We start from the raw sequence: 26831 nt of genomic DNA on the forward strand, positions 1-26831 counted from the left end.
TAAATTACCTGTCATTGGAATTTTACTGCACTGCAGCATCTTTGTTCAACTTTTGTAACTGCTTCTGAAAAAGGGAAAGAATGGCTAACAAATGTGTAAGATTCAGCTTCTTAAAACCTTGAAGAAGAACAACTAGCTGTTGTTGTTGAACAGAAAGCTGCTGGTATCCTTTGTGAGTAAATGAGAGAATGGCTAAATAAAATGGCAGCCTATCACTTCACTTACTAAGACTTTAGGTGAAAATCTAGACATTTCTGGTTTTGTGGTAGTTCCATTAAGTCTTAAATCCAGTCACTTCCAAACATGAAGACAGTGTCTCTATTTTGAATAGTGAGATGTCATTCAATGGAAGCTGTTACTATTGAAGAAAATCCTAATTATTGAGGGACGGTTTCTACTAAAGGCAGTTTTAATTTTATGCTTACTGTTGTAAAGTGAAAATGTTACTCGTTTTAAAATTGTTTTCACTAAATTGTTAGAAAATAAAGTATGTTCGCCTCAATCATGTATTAATGGTAATACAGATTTCCCTTACTCTGAGTGACAAGTTTTCCTAAGCTCTTCTTCATCTCTTTTAAAACATTGCTGATATACTGAAAGCTTCTGAAGATTAGTATTTGTCAATGAAGTGGAGCAGTGTAGGTAACTTTCAGGGTTAACTCTCCAGCACAGATCAATAAAAGAATGCAGAAATAGTTTGATTACAGAAGCTGAAAAGCTGTCCCAGTGCTTTGAATAACTAATTCTTTGCTATACATTGGAAATATTTCTTGTTGCACATTACAAAGAGCAATTTTTGTTTGGTTTTAAGTTCTAAGGCCTTAGGATTATATAAATAATTTCATCAATTTTCCCATACACAAAACACTGTTCCACATCCAGTTTCTAGTGATGTGTATGCAGTGTAACTCCAACCATACACACACATATATATATATATATAAAAGGCTTCCTTATTTATGCTTTATTTTATTTTAGAAGATGTCAGAGAACACAAAGAAGAAATTAGTACTTGCATTTCTACTTTCAAAATGCTTCAAAGAAGCATAAAACAAAGTCTTTGGAATGCAGTTTTCTTTATTTTCTTTGTAAATCATATTCAGAGAGCTGTCGTCTTTTCCCCCCCCTTAGTCTTGTAATCACTTTGCTTACTATAGCAAAGTAAGTATTTTCATACTTTGATCTATTCCCTTTCTTTTTGTGTTTTCTGGGACAGAAGTAGAAGAATGGCCAGTCAATAAGGAGAAATCATCATAGTGAAAAGAACAACATGATTTAATTGTTGTCTATTCATGGGCATTAAAATTAAAATTCAGATACATTGTGAAATACAAGATAAAGACAGAGAACACGAATCGATTCTAATGATAGAATATTCTCTCATGAACAGAAAAAAGCACAGACTTCTATCCAGTTCTTAAGCTGCTTTTTAAAGTTTTTATTCAAGCACCTAGCTAGCTTAGTTGAAAATAAGAAAACGTCCTGACATTTGACATTATAAAAGGAAATGGAGTCAGTAGCTGTAAAAATAAATATAATTCATGTCTTTTTGGCTATTTGTGCCCACTTCTCAGGTAATCATACACTTTTTATACCTGCTTACATTAGAACTAATTATTTTTTTCATACAAACATATTTTCATCAAACTAGCCAATTAACTGTATCTGTTATAATAATACATAATGTTATATATCAATACACAGATCTAAATCTAGCCTGATCCCAAATTAGGCTATTGGGCTCTTCATAAGTAACATGACAAATGCAAATTCACATACTGTGACTCCATTACATGAACATATGTTTCCTAGTAAGCAATATCTTCAATGCGAACTTACAGGCATAACTGAATGATAAATTTGGCCATCTGTGATCATATGCCAGCTCAGCATCTCTCTGGAGACCTAATTCCTTGTTGCCCTGTGGTCTCTTTGTGCTGCCAAGCTGGGTGCTCAGGGGCTTTCCCCAGAGCTGAGGGATCACCTGGGTGGTGCAGAGCCTGCTCAGCCACCGGCCTGGGATATGGGTGATGCACAAAGCAGGGGTGGGTTGGGGGATGCTACACCCGGGCTATCACAGCGGCAGCCCGGAGATATGGATGCAGAAGGCATAAGCTAGCGCAAGCCTGAGATTGCTGTGATTTAGGACCTGACCAGCCATCTCCAGAGCGTTGCAAAGTTGGTGAAAGGCTGAATTCGCCTTTCCCGCAGTGCCTTTGGTCTAGCAGTGAGGGCACTTTAGCCAGCCCCACAAGTGGGTTGGATGTGTACATTTTTTATGCAGGCAAAATATAATCCCCAGTCCTGCAAAAAAGATGTGTTTGGGTGAAACCCTGTGAAGGGTTTCCCTGGAGAGGTAAAAAAAAAAAATAATTCATGAGGGTCTCTTCACCTCTGTGCAATAGGAAAACCATGCAGCCTCCTCCAGATCTAGCAGATCTTTGGGAAGGATAGGGTCAGCTGCATAAAAGGTTTCTGTCTTTACAGCAACTCTGGATCTAGCTGGGGTAACAACTGGGATAGTCCCTATAGCTTTTTCCATCCCAGAACCACCCTGTCCAAGCTTCAGAAAAGACAATGAAATAGTCTGCCTTTTTTTCCAGGTTTCTGTAGGTTGGATGGGGGAATAACATGTATTCCTCTTGGTTATGGTCCAGTCTTGTATACCCCATTCCTTATCCTGTACGGATATTTTCCATTTCTCTTTCCATTTCCATTTTTTCTCCAAAGAGTTCAGAAAAGGTTCTGAATGGCCTGAGAAAATGTGTGAAATGGACACTGATTTTAAAAATGGCTGTTTGGAAAAGATTACATGGGTTTACGGGCTTGACCTGTAATAAGTCTCTATTTGTAGCTAAGTGATAGAGTTTCAAGAAAATTCAGTTCCTAGTTGATTTAAAAAAATGGGGGTTTTGGCACTGAGATTGCTTCATCTGTATAATATAAGCAAATATCCCCAGTGGATGCAAATATCCTCAGAAGGATGGAAATTTGACTCTGAGCTTGATGGAAATGAACTCCAATATAATACCTCTTACACTATGGTATCTTTCCACTACAATCCTACCATATTTTGTTCCTGGTTTGTTCACAGAATTTTAAAACAGGACCACAACCACTCTGGGAAAGAGATTTATTTATTTACGTCCATGGGAAAATAACTACATTAAACTGTTCATGAAAGCATACCACTTGTGTCCTACTTGGATAAATACCACTATATCTCATTTAGGTACGGAAACAATGGGAAGCTAGAAAACTTTGCGTAATACAAATATTGGTCCTCTGAAATCTTCATAGTCAGCAAGCATAGAGTAGGAAAAAGAGTTCTCCATTTTTAAGTGGTAGAACCAATACTGGATATAGAATGTCAAAACTGCCTAAGAGATTACTCAAGGCCAAGATATTTTTAGTCAGTGGCCTATTTGTTTTTTGGATATTCAGCTTGAGACACCATAAGTGTAGTAAATTTTCAGAAAGCCTTGAGCACCCACTCTCTGAAAAACTGGTTGCATTAAGGTATCTGAAGATGAGCACCAAGAACTGCTGCATCCAAAAGAAGTTTGCATCAGAAATCCAAATTCCCTCAAGCTGGTATTTAGGGATGACCTAGTGCTTTAGGCAGCTCTGTAAATCCTAGGCACCATGCATAGTGCATGTTTATCTCTGACACTGGCAGATATAGGTAAACATCTTCCACCTAGACCACGGCAAATTTAGTGAAAAGAAGTATTTCAATACTTTTTTCTGTTGACTCTAAGGAAGATTAACTAAATAATTCAGGGCTAGTGATACTATTTTTTCATCAATAGTTTAAAAAACAGATGTAATTTTTAGATAAAAATGAAATGTAAGGAAATAAAGTGTTTTTTTCTTTTCTAAACCTAAATAGCTGGTTTCGGATTTTATTTAATAATCTTATTCTAAGACTTAATAATTTTAAGGTTTTTTCTAATTTTTATTTCTTGTGATGTGTAAATAGGTAAGAAATATTAAATATTGTAATGTTCTTTCATTAAGACAATAACATTTCAAAGGCTAATGTAAAATCAAGCTGCTAAAGTTTACAATTTCTCTGTCCAGCAGTTTATTTATACAACTGCCCTGAGTAGATGCTATATGCTGCTTAGCAAATGGCCTTTAAGAGTTCAAAAATAACTCAGTAAAGCTACTCAAAGGTAATACAACACTTCTCAGGCATCTTTAATTGGAGTTAAGAAGAAAACAGTATTTTTTCATTAGTTAATTATTCATTCCCTCATCAATGACTTATACACAACAAAAACACAATTGAAATGTTCAGGAGAACTAATTGTGCTTGTTCCTATGCATGGGACCATGAGCTTATTTTTCAGAAAGGCAAGATTTTAAATTGTAAAACTAGTCCTATTTTTGTGGACTGTTTTAGCTGCTTTTATTAAACTCCGTGTAGTTCCCATGTGAAACCAGTGAAAACAGTTATTTTCTAACCTAAGTTTTTGTGAGGTTTTTTTCCAAAACCTCACTGATCCCCTTTAACAAAAAGATTATCTTATTTCAAAATTCCTAATATAATCAATTTGCAGTGTTTCTCAAACTGATACAAACATGTAAAATTTGTGCTTTTAAAAGCTTCTGCTTTGAGTAGCCTTACATTCCATAATTGTGCCCTAGCAATCATCAAGCTCTATTGCATGCCCCATTCATAAAAAGAATATTTTGGTGGGATGACGTAGCTTAAGAAATTTGGCTCTGAAACTGCCTTACCTAGAGCTTCCATTAAATTATATTAATTTAAAATATCTATGGCATGATACTTTTACAAAAATATTAAAACAAAACAAAACAAAATTAATGGGTTGGGTTTATGAAAATGACTCTTTACAGGAAGTAAAAAAGGTTTATCACAGTTTTGGTAACTTGCATGAGTTCATATCAAAAAGAAATCTTTCACATGTTCTTAATGAATTTAAGACTTTTGTGCTCTAGGTATTTTCAGTTGTATGCTCTGAAACAGTAGACACCATACAGCTTGTGCTTTTTATCAGGGAAGCCTACAAAGCGAACCGCTGCTTCGTTAGGACTGCAGCGTTTCCTTGGCCTAGAGATTGGGTAGCGGACGCTGCCGTCAGCTAGCCAGCCAGCGTCGCAGCGATCGTACCCCAGGAGCTTCCAGGCGGCAAATATCTGGCCAACTTTAGCAATCTGAGCTCCATCCTTCAAGCACGCCTGAACGGCTTCATCGTAGGTCAGCTTGGTAGGGTGAATTAGGTAGTAAAAACGACCTAGTAAGAGAAAGAAGAAAAAAGGGTCATTAGTGACATGATTAAGATGATATAATATTATAAAGGTGGTTTGAGGAGAAATGGGGATGTTCCACTGCAGAATCATATCAAACAGTGGTTGATTTGGGACTGTGCAATTTGTATGTTGCGCTGTTAAAAATAACTTAAATATTTTTATAGTGAGTTGATAAATATTGGGAGTAAAAAAAAAAGGCAAGCAGAGAAAACAGACTATTTGAACAAAAAAAAGTAGCACTATATTTATTTCTGTTAACTTAGCACAGCATGACATCCCCACCCTCACTTGCTTTCAGTGGTAACTGAACTGTTGCAATGCATATTCATCCGTGGAGGAAGAAAAACCAGCAGGAAAAAGTTCGTGGGAGAGGGATGATGGAAGACACTCTGGGATTCGGAGGAGGGCACACGTTCTGCATCTGACTCTGATGCCAGATGCATTTACCAACAAGGTGCCAATGACAATCCAGTCAAATGTCTGAGGAACCCCATAGATTTGAGGCAAAGCAGATCTCATGCAGCTGTATCTTACTGTCAGAGAAGGGAAATCAGTCAAACGTCCAAAGCAGTGCATTTCTACCTTATGTTCCCAGCATTAGCTTAAAACCATTCTGAGTTTTCCTCTCAGAAGCATGGCATAGCAAGATCTGGCCTTTGATAGCATTTAGGTGATAGTGGCTGGAGGTAACGCATGCAGTTTTACTCTCTGACAAGGTGGTGACCTTGTTTCTGATTAAGTAAAAGCACAATTTAATTTTTTTTTTCTGTAAGAAAGCTGAGATACTGCACAGCTTCTCAGAAGCAGAGTTTGAGCTTGTGGTAGATCAAAACCATGCCTGTCGTAAGTCTTCATTAGCAGTGTCAAAACCATGTGCAGCAGTTTTGCAGCTCTGTTTCTCTTTAGGCATCAAAGGATATATCCTCACGGTAAGACAGCATTGAGCTGATAGTACTGCTAAGAAAAATGTGACTCCATCCCAAGGTAATGAAAACATATGCCAGCAAGTTAAGCTCAAAAAGGAAGTCTCCCCTACTAATCCATAAGCAGCAATACTACTAACATTAATTTCATTTATCAAGGCAATATAAATTCATTGTAAGCCTTTCATTCATTATACTTAGGGTAATTTATCATTGCTGATTTGACAATTAACCAAGTGTGAGGTAGAAATGGATTGCAGAGGAATACTGTTTTTTTGAAGAAATAATAATTTCCAAATAAATTCACAATTTTTCAATCTGACTGTCCTGTAAGAGGCAAGTTAGCTGAAAAACAATGGAATTTATTCATGTGGGGATCTTCTAATTCCAGAGCACACTCTTTATTTCTTAATTAAGAATGTACTCCAGAATAATATCCTTTTTCTTCCTCATAAAAACCAGGCAAACACACAAACAGAATTCTGCTCAGTTTCAGATCACTTCCGTGGCAAAGAAAATGTGGTGAGCAAGATGAAGCGTTACATCAGTTCCAGATCCCTGTAAAAAGCATAGCTTTTTTCTGTGTGAAGACATGTCAGGTCAGATGACAATATAAAGATGATTGAATTAACTTTGTGTAAAGGTTGGAAATTGTATATCATGACAAGAACATTAAAAAAAAAAAGGCATGTACATTGCCGCTGTGGTGGAGAAGAAACTTTTAAAAAATTTCATTACTGTCAGAGACAATATCTATAATACGTCCACAGAAAACTGTTGAGAGCAGATAAACTACTCCTTTGTAAAATGCCTGGTTAACTCCATTTCAGCAATTTGAGAGTATTTACAAGGTGTCACTAAAAAGAATGTTTATTAAGTGGAAACCTGTTCCTATTATATTATTAAGAGGTTTCCACAAAGCAAACACGATTTCAGACTTCGGGGAACAGGGATTTGGACTGATAGTATGTAAACTTCACCTAGCTTATTAGCTGCTCTTCAAACCATATGTCAATGGAATGTAATTTCCTAGGGATTTGCAGGAAGGTCAGGCTTTGACATATGACATCAATAATAAAAACTCCTATGCTATGCCCCTTCCTTAAATAGGAGGACTTTAATACTAAACCCCACAGGGGTGCAATATGTGTCCAGAATGTCTGATCAAATAAAATTCTGTTAAAAACTCAGTACAGATTTGCTGGTTGCCCCTACTAATAGGTTAGAAGGGTTCCTAACTGTTCAATCTTAGTATTTATTAATTGATGTGGAAGGAGAGGGAGGCATTAACTCTCTGTCTCTCATTAATATCTGGTAGTTGGGTCACTCCTACAGAGGATGAATGTGCTTGATTTGACTTCTCATATCCAAATCATGGGGCAGAGGGTTTATGCAAACCTAATCAAACCCCATCTATAATAGCTATTTTAAGCTTTTGCATGTAACAGAACAGCTTACAGAGGAAAACTTGAGCACTTTCATACCCTACACTCTTGTGACTGTGGGAGTTTGAAAGATGCACCACCCTTGGAGATTTTTCCAAGCTCAGCTCTAAATTGAGAGATTTAAGAGTAAGTTTTTGTATTGCAGCTGGGTGTACTAGACAGTGGGCCATCATCTTCAGAGGCACAGAAAGGCAGTACCACCCCTTTCGCTATTTTCTGCATGAAAGTGTTAATGCAATGCTTTCAGAAGAGGGTTTCTTGGTGGAGTGCTCAGAGAGGATGCCTCCTTGTGCATCCAGCCATCAAGTATCTAAGCACTCGGGCTCAGCCCTAAGACTACTCCTGACAGGTTACTGGCTTGCTTGGGCAGCCCCTTGCTCAGCCTCATGGCTTCAATGCTGTGCAGGGGCAGCCGAGCAGCAAGCTCTGCCTGATGGATGGCAACACATGTTAGAAGGAATACTGAGTGCAGGACTGCCTTTGCAGCCAGCAATTGGTGTGTATGCTGAAAAGCTTATGGCCACAGAAATCAGTTAAGTTGTTTTACTGTGTAAAGAGCAAACTTCTCTAATTTGTGGTTTCATACAGCCATAAAAGGCATTCTCGGCAGCCAGCAGGGTGTATCTGTAGCTTGCACAACATGTAGACCTTGTCATCTGCTCAGCAGACACAGTTCAGTATATCTTATAGCAATACTAAACCATTGAGAGAGGCCATTGTTCCTCAAAATTGAAGAACATGTTAAAAATTTGTGACGTGGGAACAATTTTAAAAAATTCTCTTCCAGACCCCCCCCCAATATTAGCAGTGAATCTGTTGACTCAGAAGCAACCGCTTCCAAAAAAGGTTACGAAATTTTCTTTTGGGGCAGTTTGTTTCTCTTTTTGGAACAATGGCTACATGTTCCCAGCTACAAAATATTCTGAAACAGTCAAATGAGCCATCAGCATGCATTATTCAGAGATGACTTTCTATCCTTTCTCCCATTTCAATGGATTATCAAATGCATTACTGTAATAAAGAGGTGGTTCACAGCTGCACTTTTAACACAATCCCTAAAATGTATTTTTTGTATTTTTAACTTTGCTAACATGAGATTTTTACTTGATTCTGCTAGAGCTGATAACAAATCAATTATGCACTATGGTTCTGTGTGCAAAGTTTATAACAAAATGTTAATGAGCAGAAAGTGTGATACAAGCTCTACTTATACTTTTTTTCTTTGAAAATGCTCAATTATAGAGGAGGTGATAGATACATTTATATTTAGCTTACTTAACACTTTTCAGTGCAAAAGATTCCCATGTTTTTTTCTTCAAGAAACTCACTGTTCTCCTTCAGAAACCCTTTGAAATTAAGCAAAGAATAGCCACTCAGCTATACCACCATATGTTCTTTGTCCCATGCCTTTTGGGGAAGACTGCAACAAAAGGATTTAGCTGCATTTATTCCCTTGAATTGGTGTGTAGAAGCCCAAATTGACGTTCCAAAGGGAATATATGGAAGAGGAGCATTCCCATTCCTTGGGGCGGAGATGGGAGAGAAATTGGGGTGGTCTACAGCCCTTGCAAACCTTCGGATCATGGCAGGTTGTCCCACCATGTGGGGCAGGAACCTTTAGCTTTTCTAAAGAGAACATGGACTAAAGTGGCTCCTACTGTGAAGGAAAAGCAGAGGAGAAATTGACTGTGAGGGAGTGGAGCTGAGCACACAGACATCCGGAAATCCCAACATGGAATTTCCAAATTTAAGATAGATACTTTCCACTTGTGTGTATTCATTTTCAATAGTCTTTATCAATGTGAGGAATGTGAAAGCAGGTTGGGAAACATATTGCAATCCAATAGTTATCCTTATGGAGGCAAAAAAATTATGCTACTTCACAATATTTTGATGGATTTAATGGATAGCATTATGCTAATGTTACTTTTTGCATTATTTTATGAAATGCATCACTATGTATTCTTATAAACTGGTAAGTAGCTGATACTACTATTTATGAAGTGTATGAAACATTTTCAGGTTTTTGGCTTTGCCTGCACAGGCACAAAACATGAACAGTTCTATGTTGGTTCTATGAACCAATAGAATGATTTGAGTATGAAGCAGTTATACAAGCAGAACAAAATGTTCAACTATTGACTTATACTAGCCTAAGAAAAGACACTGCAGAGAGTAATTTCATAAAGTACTAAGATTATTTTATATTACATTGCAGACAAACTTTGCGAAAACAATTTCCCTGTGCAGGCAATAGGACTGCAGGTAGAATTCTTCACTAACGGTATAAGAAAACCTTTTTTTACTGGTATTTTTTTTGTATATTCAGCTCATCACAGATGGGATCCAACAGTTCCAGAGTGAAAACGCTGAACTTGGATTTGAACTCACTGTGTTGATGACTATTTTTTCATTTTTCACCTTAATGGCTGAATGTAATTTTGCTGGTTTGTACCTTTCTTCTTCAGGCATAAAACAAGGTTTGCGTGTATTTTAGACAGAGACTTTTTATCTTTGACTACCAAGCTATTTAAAATTGAGGCCTTTTTTTTTCTATGATCCCTGAGATCATAATGTGTTTGGGGTATTTCCTTCCCTAAAAAGAACCCACTTTGCAGAAATCTAAACCTCACTCACCCTCTTTCTTCATAGCACGTCCCACAACTGATGCTCTTTGAGAATTTTTTTTTTTTTAAGTTCACCTTATACTCCCCTGATCCTGGGGCCCTTGGCATTTTTCCAGCTCCCTGACATAAAGCTGAAGGCTTCTCTGTTTCATACTGTCAGGAGACTCCAGCAGTCACTGCCGCTGCTGGAAATGCATGGTGTTCTAACCACTTCTCATTTTCCTTGGCTGTTCCTGAGCTGAGAGAATCAATATTGGGTGTTGCAGAAATAGCTCTTAGCCACTATCTTTGGCAATTGCAGCCTGGTGGCAAAATGGGTTATTGTAAGCTTTACCCTTTACAGTGAGAAAGCTGACGTATGCTGTTAAGCGTACATAAACTATCTGAAGTGCTGAGCTGAAAATAGGAAGTTAGAATTTTCGGAGAGTGACTGGGTTTATTGTGGATATTAAGGTAAGCTTGGGACATTAATAGCGGAGGACACAGCAGGGACATGTGAGGATAAGGTAACCTGGTGAGTTGCTGGTTAAGGAAATGGACACTGAAAGAAGCAGAAGTCCAGATTTTTTGCTGGCACCTTGAGAGACTTACATGGCACTGAGCTGTAGGGAACTAGAAAACATGGTGCTCGGCTCTATATATCATCCTATTGCTGTGTAGTATTCTATCTTGCAGGTCAGTTTAACAGACTCACCAAGGATAAGATTCATTTTAGTGTCTTGTCTTTGATTTCTCTACTACCTATATACCTTATCCTCACCTTACCTCATTCTTCTTTCTCCTTTTATCTCTCTTGCTGTATCAATGGACAGAAAATGTTTACCTGTCAGTACTTTTTTTTTTCTCAGAAATCATTTTTCTCTTTCCTTAAGACATACTGTCCAGCTGCTAGTGTGGAAAAGGGTGGTGACTGGTGACTAGCAGTCACAAATGTTTACTCTGCAAGCATAGTGCATCTATCACATTTTAATTCTTTTTCCTTGTTTATTTTTTTCCTCTGTGCTATTTCTATAGTAAAGGGTTAAATCTGCATATAAGAGATGAGCTCATATAGGATTTCGCCTTGGATAAATGAAGCAAGAAAAAAATGAGCCAGCATTTCATGGAATGACGCAGCATGATAAAAATCAGCTAAACTTTTGTTTCAGACGGCATCCAGCCTAATTTAATATTGTTGGTTTGAGGATTTGGGGTTTTTTTGAGAGGGTGAAGCAGACTTAGCACTGCAGCATATCTTCTGAGAGCAAGGCTTATGTTTATTTTTTGGTGTGCTATAGGGCAAAAATGGTTCATTGTGGATAAGCAGTCTGTGCATAAACAAAAAAGGCCATGCTCCTTGGTCTGGGTGGGCTGCAAGCCAAACATGTGCCAAAAGTTTCGTAAGAATTATCCACAAGTATGATGCTGTAGAGGATTGTAGACTCCTTTTGCACATGTTCACTTGCAGCGTTCCTCTCATTCACAGCCGTGCTTTCTAAATCCTTTTGAGCCACTAGATTAAACCTAAAATGACAGCAAGCTGAGGTCTAGTCATTTTATACCTGAATTAACATCTACTAATTGCAAAAAACTTGCAGTCGCTAAAACAAGGTTTAGAGCAGACCAAGCCCAGATCAAAAGTGAACAGGGTTTTGGCAGTATACTAAATTAGGAATCTAAATTATTAGGCATAAAAGCTAGAAATAGCTTTGCTGATATGGAATCATTATTCATATTAGATCTGGTACATGAGCAGGAGCTGCTTGATACAACAGCATAGATCAAGTGGTGATCAGAATTTTGTTCTGGTCATATATTTAAGTTGTAAAACATTATGATTATAATTGAATTCAACAGGAAAGTTCAATTAACTAATCGCAGGTTTCTTCATCACTTTAACTGAAATAAACTGGGCTTATATCAACACTAAAAGAGTACATATAAATTTTAACAGGGTGAAAGCGGAGCTATTAGAAACTCCTGCCAATACAAGTTCTGAGTTGTAAAAACGATCTACGTGAACATGTGGCAAAGACAACTTTACTCTGTGCATGTGTCCTTGTAAATTCAAAAATAACATTTTCCAAGCCTAATATAAGCTTTGACAAATCAAATATTGCTTGCTGCCATTGGAGTTTCTTTCCTAAGCACAGAAACAGTTGTTTACAAGATAGGGGTGAAGAAGGCTCTTACCATTGAAGTTTGAAGTAAAACAGAAAACATCATATCGGCTTTTATCTTTATCCCAGAACCCGTAATTCCTGACCCCAGGCACTGTGTTCTTCCCTCCACAGGGCTCCCTGGGCTTGGTGATGGGGTACTGCACGGAGCCGTCGCTGAGCCAGCCGGCGTTACACCAGTCCAGCCCTGACCTCCAGGCATTGTAGAGTTGGTCAAAGGAAGCAATAACAGAGTCTTGGTCCAGACACGCTCGCTGAGCCTCATGGAAGTTTAAGTTGTAACGACCCAGCCGTGGAGAGTAAGGGAACACAACACCTGACGTGGTAGAAAGAGGGTGAGTTACTGAACACCGAAAGAGCAGAAGAAATGGAAACAGCACTTACAGTCATCAGAAGGAGAAATAAAGGTTAACACCATGATGTGTGTCAGACTGTTGTTTTATTTCTGGGGAAAAATGCACTGTCAGCACATCAGCCATTAGGTTTGAGAAGGGGATAGGGCTGTCCCCTTGCCTAGCTGGTTCCTCTCCCTGTAACCTCATCCCTTTCCCAATGGGAACCGTGCCAGGTCTGCACATTGCTCCCATCTGTAGCTTTGCTGTCCCCACTGTGATCTCACCCTTGTGAGCTCTGAGAGTGCCTAAAGATGAGCAGAACTGGCTGAATTTTGCAACTACATGCTTTTAATCAGAAAATTCCAGTTTATCAGCTGTAAGATCAATTTCTCATTTTAAAAAAAGCAAATTAGAACCCAGCCTAGTTCTATTTTTTGTGGGATGGGATTTGGGGATTTTCTGGCAGTCATTGAGGAAGAAGAAATTGTAGTACAGAGGCATAGGAACCATTTCTTTTTACACATAGACATTAAAATGAAATGTTTTGATTGACATAAGAGAGCACTATGTTCTTTGCATGGATCCTTGCCAAGATTTCCTGGAGGTTCAAGACAGTTGGTTTTTTGTTTGTTTATTTTTATTTTATTTCACATTATCCTAAGAACGGGAATGTATTTCATGCCTGGCTTAATAGCAACATTTCAAGGCTAGACTGGTAGGAGGCATAATTTTAGTGTTCTGAGATCTTAAAATGGGAAATTTATAGGCAAATAAAATCAGTGAAGTTGTATGTGTTTTTAGGGAGACTTTTCTGCTACTTTCCAGATGTTTTTTGGCAGTTTGTCACCACTCAAGGAGGGAGAGCTCCTCACAGAAGACATCAAGGAGCAGGTTTCCCCAATTGCAGATGGTGACCCTTGTAGCACAGAGCATGCAGCAACGCAAGACAGCCCTAGTAGGAAGCCATGCGGGACACGACCTTCCCTCACTACCCCTATGGCTGCCAAAAGCACTATGGCTTAACCAAAGGACGCTTGCCAGAAAGCCACTGTGCAAGGAGCATGGCCCTGCCAAATGCTTCCCCCCAGCCCTAAGGACCAGCCACAGGCTGGCCCATAAGCCCTGTCTGTTGCTCATCTGTGGTGAGCCATTGCAGACAGGTATGGCAGAGAGATCTTCTCATAACAGAGGACGTCCAAGTGGAGATGGGAAATGTGGGGACACCTCCAGAATTGTTTCAGCAGCAACATTTAATCAAAGTCATTGCCCTTATCTGACAGATTTTTCCACAGTATATTTTCTTGTTGTTTTATGAAAAAGATATGTAGTTAAAAATTATTTCTTGAAGCATAAAAGATGTTTCAGAAAATCTGAAGAACCACCTCTCCATGTGGCTCTGATAAAAAAGAAGAGACTTGAAACAAAAATTTGGATCAGACCATTCTAATCTTTGGCAAGGTTTAGAAACTTAACTCAGATCTAAATTTTACAGTTGGCTTTAGCCCAGGCTCATAATAAGCTGAAATAAAATGGCATCAGAGAAGATCCAGCTCAGAATGTTTATTCTCAAGCATCTCTGTAGAACTAAGTGCTGTAGGATGCAGAGGGACTGAAGACAAGATAACACATGACATGAGCCAAAAACTTTACACTGGTATAAACATCCATCTTTCTTTTTACTTTCTCCCTGCTGAAGAATTCTCCTGCCTATAAGAAGTTTCTTGTCTCTGGGGCAATGTAGCATAGGGTAGAGAAATTGTGTTATGGTCATGCAAGACCGTCACCACGCAATGAAGTCATTTTTCTTTCATTCAAACTCAAACGCACTTCAGTGTCTATTCCACTGGTATCTTAATGTCTTCTTTCTTTCCTTTCTCTTCCTCGCCCATATATTGTCCACGAAGCATTATTTTTGTTAAACAAAATCTTCATTACTACTAAACCTCAGGACTTGGTCCAAGAAAATAAAGCATGCAAATGTAAACTTGGCAGAGTAATAACAAACAATATTTTGCTCTCCTTCAGCAATTAACTAGAGAGTCTGCTGAGGTTCTTTGTTTTTGTAAATCCTTTGTTAAGGGGCTTTTCAGTTATTAGCTGTTCTGAACTATAAAGCATGGATGAAAAGTTACACAACATGTCCTGTTAACTGTAACTTCATAAAGAAGAAGCTGTAGATGTTTCACGTTTTTCTGGATGTCTGTTTTTCCTTCCTCTTCCTCACCTCTTTTTTAAAAAATTATTCATTCCCCCTCAGTGCTAATAGATAGAAATATCACTGGCTATAATAAAAATGTAGCAAATGTCAGAGGAGTCTAAGCTTTATTACTTTATTAGGAATCCAATACTTATTATTTTTCCAGAACAACACTTCCCCAGACAACCAATTCCTTGTCCAGTACATGTGTTTGATTTGCATACACATGTAAAAAAAACCCCTAAAATCATCAGAGATGGATATTTTTTAATCAAGATCTAAACTTACATACTTCTAAAAACTGAGCAACAATTAATTGGAAACTATTCAAACAGATTTGACTCCTTAAGGTTTCCAAAATCCCTTTTTAAAAGGGGTTAAATATGTATGTAAATGTGTTACAAATCTACTTGAGTTTGACAGTTTGGGACACAATGTTTTAATAACATAAATACGCACAAAATTGTAATATTACCTTTGGGCTATACTCGGGTAGACTGCATAGAAGCTGATTTTTGTTTGAGTTCATCTGCAGTACAAGCCTGCAACTGATTAGCATTAATTTCACCCTGCAGATGGGGGTGGCCATTGGTGATTTGGTATAGCAAAATTGACTGGGTATGTGTTTTGTGTAGCTTTTCATTATCTTGCATCTTTGTTAATATAAATTTTTTCTTCTGCATTTCCCTATCAAACCTAACAGTGAAATTCATAGATAGAGCTTATTATTCATCTTCCTTTTGTTACAATTTAACAGTGCTGCACTTCAGTTAATTGCAAAGCATCATCTTTGGTCTTGGATCTTACAACCTGTCAAAAGATAATCCAGCCCATCTGTTCTTGAATGGACAAAAGCTGTCCTGCGGCTTGTTACTGTTCCCAAACTAGAAACTAAATCTCAAGTCCTGACTCCAACATTGTGTTTTACCACTAGACAAGACAATCATTTCCAAACATTAACAAATTCAGCTTAGGAAATGGAGGAAGATAAAAACTTCCAGCCTCAGATGGTTAAAATCTGGGTTTTTTTTGTGGGAAGACTGAGTTGAGGAGCCTTAACTTGACCTTAGTGATTTGGCTCCTTACCCTAAGGAAGCAGCTGAGATACTTGTGAAGCCTTCGTGGGGAATATTAATTTACAATATAGACTTCACAGTGTGGCTCCTCTCCCAAACACGTGGTTGTCTGGAATAGGTCCTACCCCCCAGGGAAAGACCTCCTTTCCTCCAAGCAAGAGAGGAAGAACCTGAGACACATCAATTCAGTGGAGAATAAATCTGCTAGTGAAAGAGGAGGGCTGGGTGAGGCTTGCTATATGTACCTGTGACAACGCAATTGCAGTCCTGAAAATGGCTGTTGTAATAGAAATTAGGATTTCTACCAAATTGGAACATAAGAACTAGATGTATAACATATCCTCCCCATATGCACACCTGTATCACCACGAATGCCTTACTTTCAATTCTGCAAATGTACAACTCTGCTTCTGTGATTGTGGCTTTTACAGAAAGCAGAAGATACAATATTTGTGTGTCCTTTGTAAGCTATTTGTATTTCAGAGTCTTACATGTGGGTAATCCCTAAAGTTCAGTGCAAGTGCTTTGCAATTGTCCATTCACTACAGACACGTTGTCAGTGCAAGGAGCTGTAATGGTTATCCAAGACAACAAGGTGAGGAAATAATCTTAGAAAGCTCAACTCCTGTAACAATTTATGGGTGTCTATTAAGCCAGCTCCATACACAATTAGCACGTTTAAGAGTATTTACACATAGAACAAAATAACACAAATTTCTGTTGGTTCATATGGAAAAAAAGGTCTTTTCACAGCCAGAGTAAAGAAATGGACTTCCTTGAGTTCTAGCCCAAACAGAAAAGTAAGTTTTCTTGTAGCCAGTGTAAACACTGGGTAACAGTAAGGTTTGCTATATACTATACTGTAGAGTACAGTTTTATGCTGGCAGGTTCATATACTTAATGGCAAAATTTTCCATGCTGGATTTTTAAAATTCAGTGAAAAGTGGTAAGTCCCTCATTTTCCTTGACAATCCATCTCCATTTCTCTGCACTTCAGGACTGTCAGATACGTGATCATTCAGCGCAGACTCCATAGGTGGACCACTAGCTGTCAGCAGGTATCAACCTCCCTAAAAATGAAACTGAAGTTTGAGATGGTGTCCCTCCAGCCCATGGCATCCTGTAACCAAGCTGCCAGTGGGATTGCTTTCTTCTGACAAATACCGGCATATGAACTAGACTCGCCTGGCCTGGGGGCAGATTATTCCCTTATTACCCTACAGCCTTTATCAAAATTCGGAGAATGTTGTCTGTCTTTGCTCTCCTTAGGCTAATTAGTCCTAATTCTTTTAGCATTTTCCTTGCAGGTCATCATTTCCAGATCATTTTTTTGCTGCTTTGTTTTGAAAATTTTACTTCACCTGCATCTTTCAAGTACCATTTCTCACAGCACTTGAAAACACAGCTGTGTCTGCAAAGACCTGTTACCCTGTCACAGGAGGAATTACATTGGTCTGTCATGACCTACTCTTGACAAAAGCTTGTTGTCTTTTACAAGACTTTTTGTTGTCTTCTAGGCACCCACAAATAGCGTGTCCTATAAAACCAGTTTTATAGCAGAGAGAACAACAGATTGTCACGCAAAGGGTATTTAAAATAGCTTTTTATGTATGAATGTAACACCAATACGCAGAAGAAACAAATATGACATACATTATTAGGCTAAATCTGATTTCTCCTGCTGTTGAGAGCATGGAGTTGGTTCCATATTGGTTTCAGCTATGAATTCCCCATTGCTTACATCCATACATTAGAGTGAATGACTAGATTAGAAAACGATTGCTGTGACAATCTGGAATAATTTGTTTATATTGAGCTTATGGATTTGTTTTATCTATTTTGAACTATAAAGTCTGTTTTTTAAAGAGATGCCTGTTGTTTTTCTAACTCTGTCTTGGACGTACAGGCTAACATACCTCCAAGCAAGATCTTAAAACCTGATGGTTTTTTTGGTTCATAGAGTTAGTGTCTATCTAGAAGCAGCTTTCTACAGAGATTTTTAATGGCTTTATCTAGATCTGCATATTTCTGGTACTGTTGAACGTACAAAGTAATTATTTTACATCCTGTATTGCAAAACTACTGCATTCAGTTATCACCTCTCCCTGAAGATAGAAACTATATAAAAAAATTCCTAATAGAGTAAAAATCTGCCTTTGGCAGTTTAGCCTTGTTCCACTTTCTTTGTCACCTGGCCCATGAATCTCATGAAGGAATAGTACACAAAATCTGTGCCTAAGCAGTGTAACTGAGGGCATTTGCATGCCTGGGAAGCTGAAGCACACAAACCTGATGTAGTGAGATTCATTACAATGCCTAGTATTCATAAGAAAGGAAAATAGTAAAGCACTACCATAAAGAAAATTTAGTGTAAGTTGAGAATTCTTTCTTTGCTTATGACTCTGGCAACAATATCCATCTGCCATAGGAGACCTTTTAATTTGTTAAGCTTTGGACTCTCAGGACATTTGACAAAGGGTGTAAAACTCATGATCCGTATTTTATGTGCAAGTGGAGAGTAAGGCCAATTCAGTGAGAAACTGGCTTTGGTGACAAGGCCAACATAAAAAGTGTCCTGGTCTCTGCAATACTTGACATTTCTTGCAGCCACTGTGTCCAGCCCAACCCTCCTGCCCTTAGACTAGTCTTTGTACTTAAGGCTACAAACAGGATGATAATCATGACATGGCTGAATAGTTCTTAAAGCTGGTGGTTGTGAAATACTGCAGTGAATCCTAGTCCTGAGCTTTAGCTGCTAGACAACACTGTCTTGCTAGTGTAGGGGGAAAATGGTGTGGTTCTGCATTAAATAATAGTGAAGAAAACATACCAAAAACATGTAAGCTATGTTACAAATACAGACTGAATCTAATTCCACTGTTTTTTCAAAGCTAACAGTACCCAATTATTATGAACAGTTTATTTAATGACAATCCCAGGAGGCCTTTAAGTCTAGTAAGAATAAAACACTGCCACATTCGGAGAAGAAAAAGGTCCATTGAGGTAGAGGTCAACTATTTTCATATTGATATATTAATACGCTTTTGCCAAAGTTATACTGTTTGTACAGTGAGCTCACATTGGAGTGATCAGCTGTTTTGCACTGCTAGCGGGCACTCCTGGATATAAATGGTTTTGTCTTGCTGTCAGTTAACATCCTTAGGGCCACCATCTCAGGACATCAGGCTATTGATGCAAATCCTTCCTGCTGTGAGATTAACCTTATTATTTATAACAGATGCAGAATGTTAGGATGGGCTGATGCATTTTTGTTTTTGTCCAAAGACTGATTTTTTTTCCCTTGATCTGTTCTGCATTACTCAAACACATGAAACAGCAACTAAAGCCAGCACTGCATAAAGATGCAGATGAGATGAAAAAATAAGCACAGGGACATACGAACAGAGGAATACATTCCATCAACTATATATGTCCGCTGTAAATATAACTGCATTTTAATCATTGTCATTTTAGAAGGAAACTTCAATTACACTTAGACCCAGAATCACTGGATTTAGTTGCCATAAGCAGAACTGACATTGACACGCTTGTTAGTCTTATCTCACTTCTTGAAAGGTTATGTTTTACCATGAAGTTTCACAAATGGAATTTTCTTGTCTGCTTACGAAACATCACTCTATAATGTGAGAAATGAACAGTTTGACACCTCTCCCATGCCTGACAAAAATCATTAAAAAGACATTGTTCCTTATGTTAGCCAGACCCTAGTTAATATATATTTAAACTTTCCTTTGAGCAGAGATTGGAACATTCTTGGTTGAAGAAATGTGATTCCTCCTATCCTTATGAATTTCTTTGTTTTGGAGGTGGGGGAAAACAGGAAGGAGTGGTGCTGTTATACAGGATGGGCTGGAGCTGGCATACTTCAGAGGGAGACACTGTTTAGAGTAACAGCGCTAAGCTAGAGAGGACTGTATGTCAGAAGGTGAGAGCCAGACTTCATATCCAATGGGCTGGTGCTATGTCACGAAACAGTCTCAGTAAAAAAGGTAGAAAAATCTCCTTTTTTCAGTTGTGTTACTGTATGCTTTAAAGAAAAGATTTCTTATTGCTTTCTTACTCTAGTATCAATCAAATACTGCTTTTCAAATGTGGATCTCTGCATGTGCATAAGTATTTGTATCAAGCTTCAGGTAAAACTTCCCGATCTGCCACTACACCGATCAGCATCTGCCCTTCCCCAAGCACTCCTGGCACAGCTGGAAGCATTTGTACTGGAACCTCCTTGCTTTTAGTAGCAGAAAGCTAATGAACTTTTACTTCAGAGTCACACTGCTAAGTGGCACCAGATGAGTATCTGGTCCAGATGTGTGGTGTGATGACCAATTTAAAGATTTTACACTGCTCTGACTCTTTTACATTGGCAAAAATATCATAATGCTGTAAAACACAGGGTGTCTGATGGGGAACAAGATACATAGTTATTTATCTGGAATATCTCAACGCCTGATAGATATGCACTTAGGATGTAAGGAGACTGTCAGAAGAATATTATCAAATTATTGAGCATCCTCACAAGCCAGAGGTGGGCTCCAGGACCATCTGCACAACAGTGCGAAAGGAGAAGAGATGTGCTGGGGTCAAACACAGCTAAACAGATGCTGCATGTTTCTGACCTGGATTACGTGGCACTTACTATTCCTCACGTGCAGGAAGCAGCTGCACTAAAGCATTTTATTTACATCCGTATTGTCTGGAAGCTACCCTGTAAGGTCAATCACTCTTGTCCCCTGGGGCTGCCCATCTCATAATGTGTCTCCTGATCACAGAGCCCATACCTGCAGCCTGGGCAGCTGATCAGAGCCTTTCTTTCACTTAGGTAAAGCTGAGCATGCCAAGCAGAAACTGCTCTCCCTTCAGTGGCCTTTCTCAATGACAGCGGCTGCAATGGGCAACTACTGCAGTGCCTGCCTGAGCGAAGAGGAGATTGAACACGCGGGAGACTTTGGTTAGCAGAGAAGAATAAAATAAAATGCTTTTTCCTCCTACTTATTTCTGTCTTCACTTAAAACTGTTTTAGAAAAACTGGACATGTATATGTCCAGTTTTCTTCATCTCCTAAGTTTGAAAATGACTTTGTGCGTTCTTATTAAAGATGGATTATGTGAGGTGAAACAACCTAAACTGATTATCATGCTGGCATGGAAACTGTGCAGGGCCTTTCTGTACTCAGAAATAGAAGGTTTCAGCAGCCTCCAACAAGGAATGGCAAAATAGATGTAAAGAAATAAGCTAAGCCCATGACATCTGTTTGGTTCACAGAAAACTCAGCCAGTCTTACTGTGCAGGGTAACTATATAACCATCATAATGTACAATAACCCTCAATGAAAAAGTCATATATTTCACCTGTTTACAGGTGTGAGAGTCAGGGGGTTGATTTTCTTCTTTTGTTTTCTTTTTCTTCCTAACTACTTTTCACAAATAATGTGGCTTCTATAAAGTTCTCTCTGGCACACACTTGCTGGTAGTTATAAGGGTAAGGCAGACATCTTCATGCAACTTTTAGTTCACTGCTGAGTTCAGTGTAGTGCTTTGGGGAAAAAGGTCAAATGTTGGTTTACATGCATTGAATCTCATAAAATTTATCTGAATTTCATAAGAGTAAAAGGAAGCTCAATTTTTTGCTCGCTTTAAACCTGTTTCACTAATTTTTCTAATGCTTTGTATTCTACTGTTTTCAAGAATATTGCTGAGAGAAATGACTACAGACTACACGTAGGAGTTGTCTTGGCAGGCAATATAGAGATCTATTTTATGCAATTATAAGGCTGGAAAAAACAAAATCATTTTCTCCGGAAAACTACTTTAACATTTTTCCTCTTTGTAAGATTTGTATTTGCTTGATGATCTAAAGTGTCCCAAAGTTCCGTAAAATGGCTATTAGGGGAATATTTAATATAATTTTGCCTAAGTCTACTGTAAAAGCATGCAATGACTTCTGTAAAGTGATAGGAGCAAATTAAAAATATATGGAGTTATTCATGCTATGTTTGGTCATCCTTTTTTGGCTCCCTTCACACTGGGTCTCACTGGGAGCTGAATATGCCGTAGGTTAGCATAAGTTCTTCTAATTTATGATCGCTGTCATGGGCTATCAGGCCAAGATCCCCAGAGCACAATGAATCCTACTTCTCAGCTTGCTGTTATCATTGATAATATAATATCAGCAGTATTAGGAGAAAAAAGCAGCTATTCCTTAACACTGCGCAAATCTGAATTTAAGTGTAATTCAGGTGTTACTTACCTTCCAAATTCAGAGCTACCACTGCTGTATCATCCTCTAATCCTTCAATCACCTCGCACTTATACCTCCCATAATCCTCCAGTATTATATTTGTAATTATAAGAGAGGCATCGTTTTCACTGCTTTCCCTCAGAAACACTCTGCCCTGGTAGTTTCCATAGCTCTTTCTGTGGTGTCCCATTGCAACAAAGACGTCCACTTCTTTGAGGTAATCTGAGGTAAGTTTGGTCCACTTGACCCGGATTTTGTGGGTTCCTGAGCCAGCTGTTGATGTGTGTTCATGGTAAAATTTACATGGCAGTGTGACATTGCCACCCCGGTGTGAGAAGACTTTAGCTTGCTCTGCTACCACAAGTAGACGAGGTCCATTTTCTGCTAGGATTCAAGGAGAAAAACAAAACCAAGAATTAGTCTGCAATCTACCTTTTACAGAATAGATATGATCAATGCCATAACAACCATCAGCTATATTATACATTAGGACTGAAGAATCAGTTCCTTGCAATCATTTTGTATTTATGCCATTGTAGGGTGCATAAACCGGTTATATATAATCATAGAATCATAGAATCATTTAGATTGGAAAAGACCTTTAAGATCATCAAGTCCAATTGTTAACCTAGTGCTGCCAGGTCCACCACTAAACCATGTCCCTAAGCACCACATCTACACGTCTTTTAAATACCTCCAGGGATGAGGACTCAACCACTTCCCTGGGCAGCCTGCTCCAGTGCCTGACTACTCTTTCAGTGAAGTTTTTCCTAATATCCAGCCTAAACGTCCCCTGGTGCAATATGAAGTCATTTCCCCTCATCCTAATATTTGTTACTTGGGAGAAGAGACCGACCCCCAACCTCCTTTGAAGTAGTTGTAGGGAGCGATAAGTTTTCCCCTGAGCCTCATCTTCTCCAGTCTGTGTGTGTACACTCCCAGACAGAGAGTGTACCGGTTCCCCATCAGATATGCAAAGGCCACCCTATATACTCCATAGTCATGAAGATACAGTTGTATCAATATATTGACAGAGTCGTACAGCTGGTAGGTGAATGCCATCATCCATAGAAGGCTCCACACAAAACCCCCAGATTTCCCTGCGTGTTGTTCCAGACCTGTCCATAAGTGCTACAGTTTTTTCATAATTCAGTTTTTATGTACGGACTCAGCTTATTCAGGCAGCAGCACACAAAGCCCCTCATGATCTGGGATGCCATGAATCACACTCAGAAAACAGAAAAAACATTGATGTATCAAATAGCACTATTTATATTGACAAGAAAAGTGTCAGCATAATTCTAAAATGTCTCATTTTCTATACATATTTTCTTCTAACATTTGAGTTCAAGTTCCTCTTCTGACATATTTCCACCAAAGTAAGGAAGTCCAATTTATCTTCAAATGTAAAATTTGGTCCTCTCCTGGCCCCTTTCCTGATCATGTCAATCTGTTTTTTCCTCATCTGTTTTCCTCATCTCCTTCAAATTCATCACTATTTTTTCTTTGATATTTTGATGTCACTTTTCACACAAGCCTGTATTTAACTGGCTGGCTCCTCTCCTCCTCACCCTCACCCCAGACTCCCTGCTCTCTTTTCTCTCTAGTAGGTCACTATGGCTGATGTTGCTCTATGAAATCATTACGTTTAGGATAGACAGCTTGAGCAGGTGCTTGCTTCCAACCTTAAGTCTCTGGGGCTTCTTTGACAGGCTGTGCTGCCTTGGGAAAAACCTGGAAAGCATAGATTTCATGGTGGCAGTCAGCAGATGTATCCAAAAGCGAGAATATTTCCTTCTTTCAGTACTTCTTGCCTCTCCTCTCATGCACAGTTTGCAAAATTGATTTAGCAAGCTCAGCACTCCTGTAGGTATTGCTGTCCTCTATCACTGAGACACTGACCAAAGCTAGCAATGAATCACCAGCACTCTGCTTCCTGAGAAAGAATTACTGACCCCACTCTACATAAGAGATTGCAAAGAAAAACTTTGTAACTCCCTACGTATGTTCAGCAAGTCAATGTAACCACCTAGAAATGTGACTCCTGACTTTAAGGCTCAGTCTGGCTCCCTCTAACTTCAGCAAAAGCCAAGGCTAAGTTTCCAAACATGGGGGCTGCTGAGAGGCTGACCCTGCGAAGGCTAGCACCAATTTTCTGCTGGAGTCCATGGGGATGAATCTGGATTGATAAGACAAAACCACAGAAATGCATGCAAAAATGTCATCAGCCAGAGAGAGGTGTGGATGACTGAAAGAGGGAAGAACTGGGATGAAGATGGGCTGACAAACGAGGTGCCAGTGACAAGCCCACCAGGGAGTATCCCACCCAGCCAGCTGTCTGTTCACAGCACTGCAAAAATGTGCAGTGTGTCTGCAGCCATGGGGGGGTTCAGGGAGACGTTAGGATCTGTAGTTCATAAATGTCTCCAGACAGTCCTAGGCTTCTTAGTCCTGTTGACAGGTCTGCGGGCTAAATGATATATTAACTTAAACTGCAGTTTCAGCTTGACTTCACTCTCTGTCCACGCTGGCTACGCTAAGCAACAGAAGAAACTCCAGGATATGTATCATTTTATGATTAAGCAAACATGTTCAGGGATGGTAATTGCGAAGACAAGCTTACTGAGTGCAAACTTGCATCTGCTTAAGAAAAACAGGTATCCAAATGTGTAGTTCTTTGCCAGGAGATGCTCTGTCAACAGCATTGCTATTACCTGCACAGGACAGACTAGCCAGGGCACCAGCTTCCCCAAGAATGAACAAGCTTGAGCGCTACAAGTTGTTTTACCAGGATGAGAGAACTTCCTACCTAGTGAAAAATCATTACTGCAGAGCAGATCACGTGCAGCTCCATATAACGGGTTTTCTTTTTCACTGCCCTTCTTCCCAGAGGTGAGCAGAGGCTCGGGGCTGCTCCAATAACCCATCTTCCCCCTTTCAGAGGAGAGCATCCAAGGAAAGAGGTGATCTGAGGCAAGGCACCATGGAAAGTGTTGCTAACACTGTTTCCACAGGATGAGGAGAAGGAAAAAAGGGAAGGCAGCCAGGATGGTTTGTCTGTGAATTTCCCTGTTTCCTGCAGGGACAAAGGCGTTCCACAGACTTCTGTCCACCTTGGGAGGAGAAATGTTATGCTTTGGGGTGGTTATTACCAAGAAATCTGAATCAGAGCTCAACTACATTGGGTCTTTAATAGTGAAATAGTCAGGTTAATAAATATTAGCAGAAAGGACTGGGGCAGGAGGGAGAGTTTGACTCAGGCTGCTAATAGTTGCTCTTTCTAACAACAGCTAGTCTGTGCCAGCAAGGCCTGGAGACTTGCCCAGAGCACTGTCACCTCTGACTCCAGTGTTAGCATCCTAATGAGGTGGTGTACCTCTCCCCTGGCTGCTTCCCACCTCTTCTGGCCCATTGCAGCAGCCATTACCTGACTTTAGATCTCAGTAAGTGTAAAGAATAGAGGGGATGGCAACCCGGGAAAGGAAAGAAAAGCATGGCTTTTCTCAGCCTGGAACATCTCCTACATCTCTGGAGGTTCAAAGGGAGATGCAATGCTTGAAATATGCCTCCACCCTCAAGTTTTCTAAAAGCCAGTCCTTTTTAAATAGAAAAAGAGGTGATGTGCCCTTCTCTCTGGCAAGACAATGGGGCAGAAAATTACATTGCTGCTGCTCCCAGACCTAGGAGAGGAGGAAGGAAGAATCTCTGGCTTTTGAGGAAAAGCATATGTCAGAGCGGGGGATGCACAGTCAGCTGCATGCTATCCACCTCAGTTTTACTCTCCACCTCTCTTTCTCCCTTGTCTGAATGCTATGCAATTAGTACTGCTGTTCTGGTTGTCATTACTTTGTACACATGTAACCTTGGCTTCAGTGTGATTCCCATTTCAAGGACAATAAATGGACTTTCTCTCATGATGCCAGAGCTCTCAATTCAGTCTCACGTGCTGGCTTATTGGTTTAGTTCCAAATTTTACTGCTGGACACGTATTCAGATTTGTTTGTCTTTTTAGGTTTTGGTGGGGTTGGTTTGTTTGTTTGCTTGGGTTTTTTTGTGCGTTTTTCTTTTTGTTTGTTCGGTTTTTTCCTCTCTTAACTGGCTTCTGCACTTAAGAGTAATGGCAAGCCAGGTTTGGAAGGCCAAGAACATAGTGTAGGGCAGAGAGGATGAGTCACGCAACGCCCCTTGGCAAACAGCTTTATCCACTTCATCCATCAGAACTGTCCAGAAGCTTATGCTGACCTGGCTATGAAACTTGATTATTCCCATGTTTTAATGGACTAACTTACAGAGCAACAGTGGAGAAAAAAATGTACATTTTTAGACGGAAAAAATCATAAGTCAGGGATCACGTCATAGATGTGTTTTGTCAGATAAACTATATATTTTAACTAACTACCTTTTTACTTTTGCTTTTGGAAAACAAACAAACAAACAAACAAAACAAACACTTGTATATCAACTGTAAGACTAGGAAAAGCTGTTCTTATTTCACCAAAGCATTAATGTAATTTTATTTATGGCACAAGAA

General features: G+C 39.2%; 1 protein-coding gene across 2 annotated transcripts in view; it reads right to left on the minus strand.

The window, feature by feature from the left end:
• Positions 1 to 4974: 4974 nt before the first annotated feature.
• Positions 4975 to 26831, minus strand: part of HAPLN1 (hyaluronan and proteoglycan link protein 1) — a 28469-nt gene continuing 6612 nt past the window's right edge. Inside the window, exons 2-4 of one of the 2 annotated variants that reach the window (XM_087761497.1) lie at positions 22310 to 22681; positions 12448 to 12750; positions 4975 to 5264 (exon numbers count right to left, since the gene is read on the minus strand). In XM_087761497.1, coding sequence (XP_087617623.1) covers positions 4975 to 5264; positions 12448 to 12750; positions 22310 to 22681 — 965 coding nt within the window. Of the gene's footprint in view, positions 5265 to 12447; positions 12751 to 22309; positions 22685 to 26831 lie in introns of both variants that reach the window. The other variant, XM_009476764.2, reaches the window with a different exon arrangement.

Source organism: Nipponia nippon, unplaced genomic scaffold, assembly GCF_047370975.1.
Source record: "Nipponia nippon isolate SJK-2023a ecotype South Korea unplaced genomic scaffold, ASM4737097v1 scaffold_24, whole genome shotgun sequence".
NCBI classification, from domain to species: Eukaryota; Metazoa; Chordata; class Aves; order Pelecaniformes; family Threskiornithidae; genus Nipponia; species Nipponia nippon.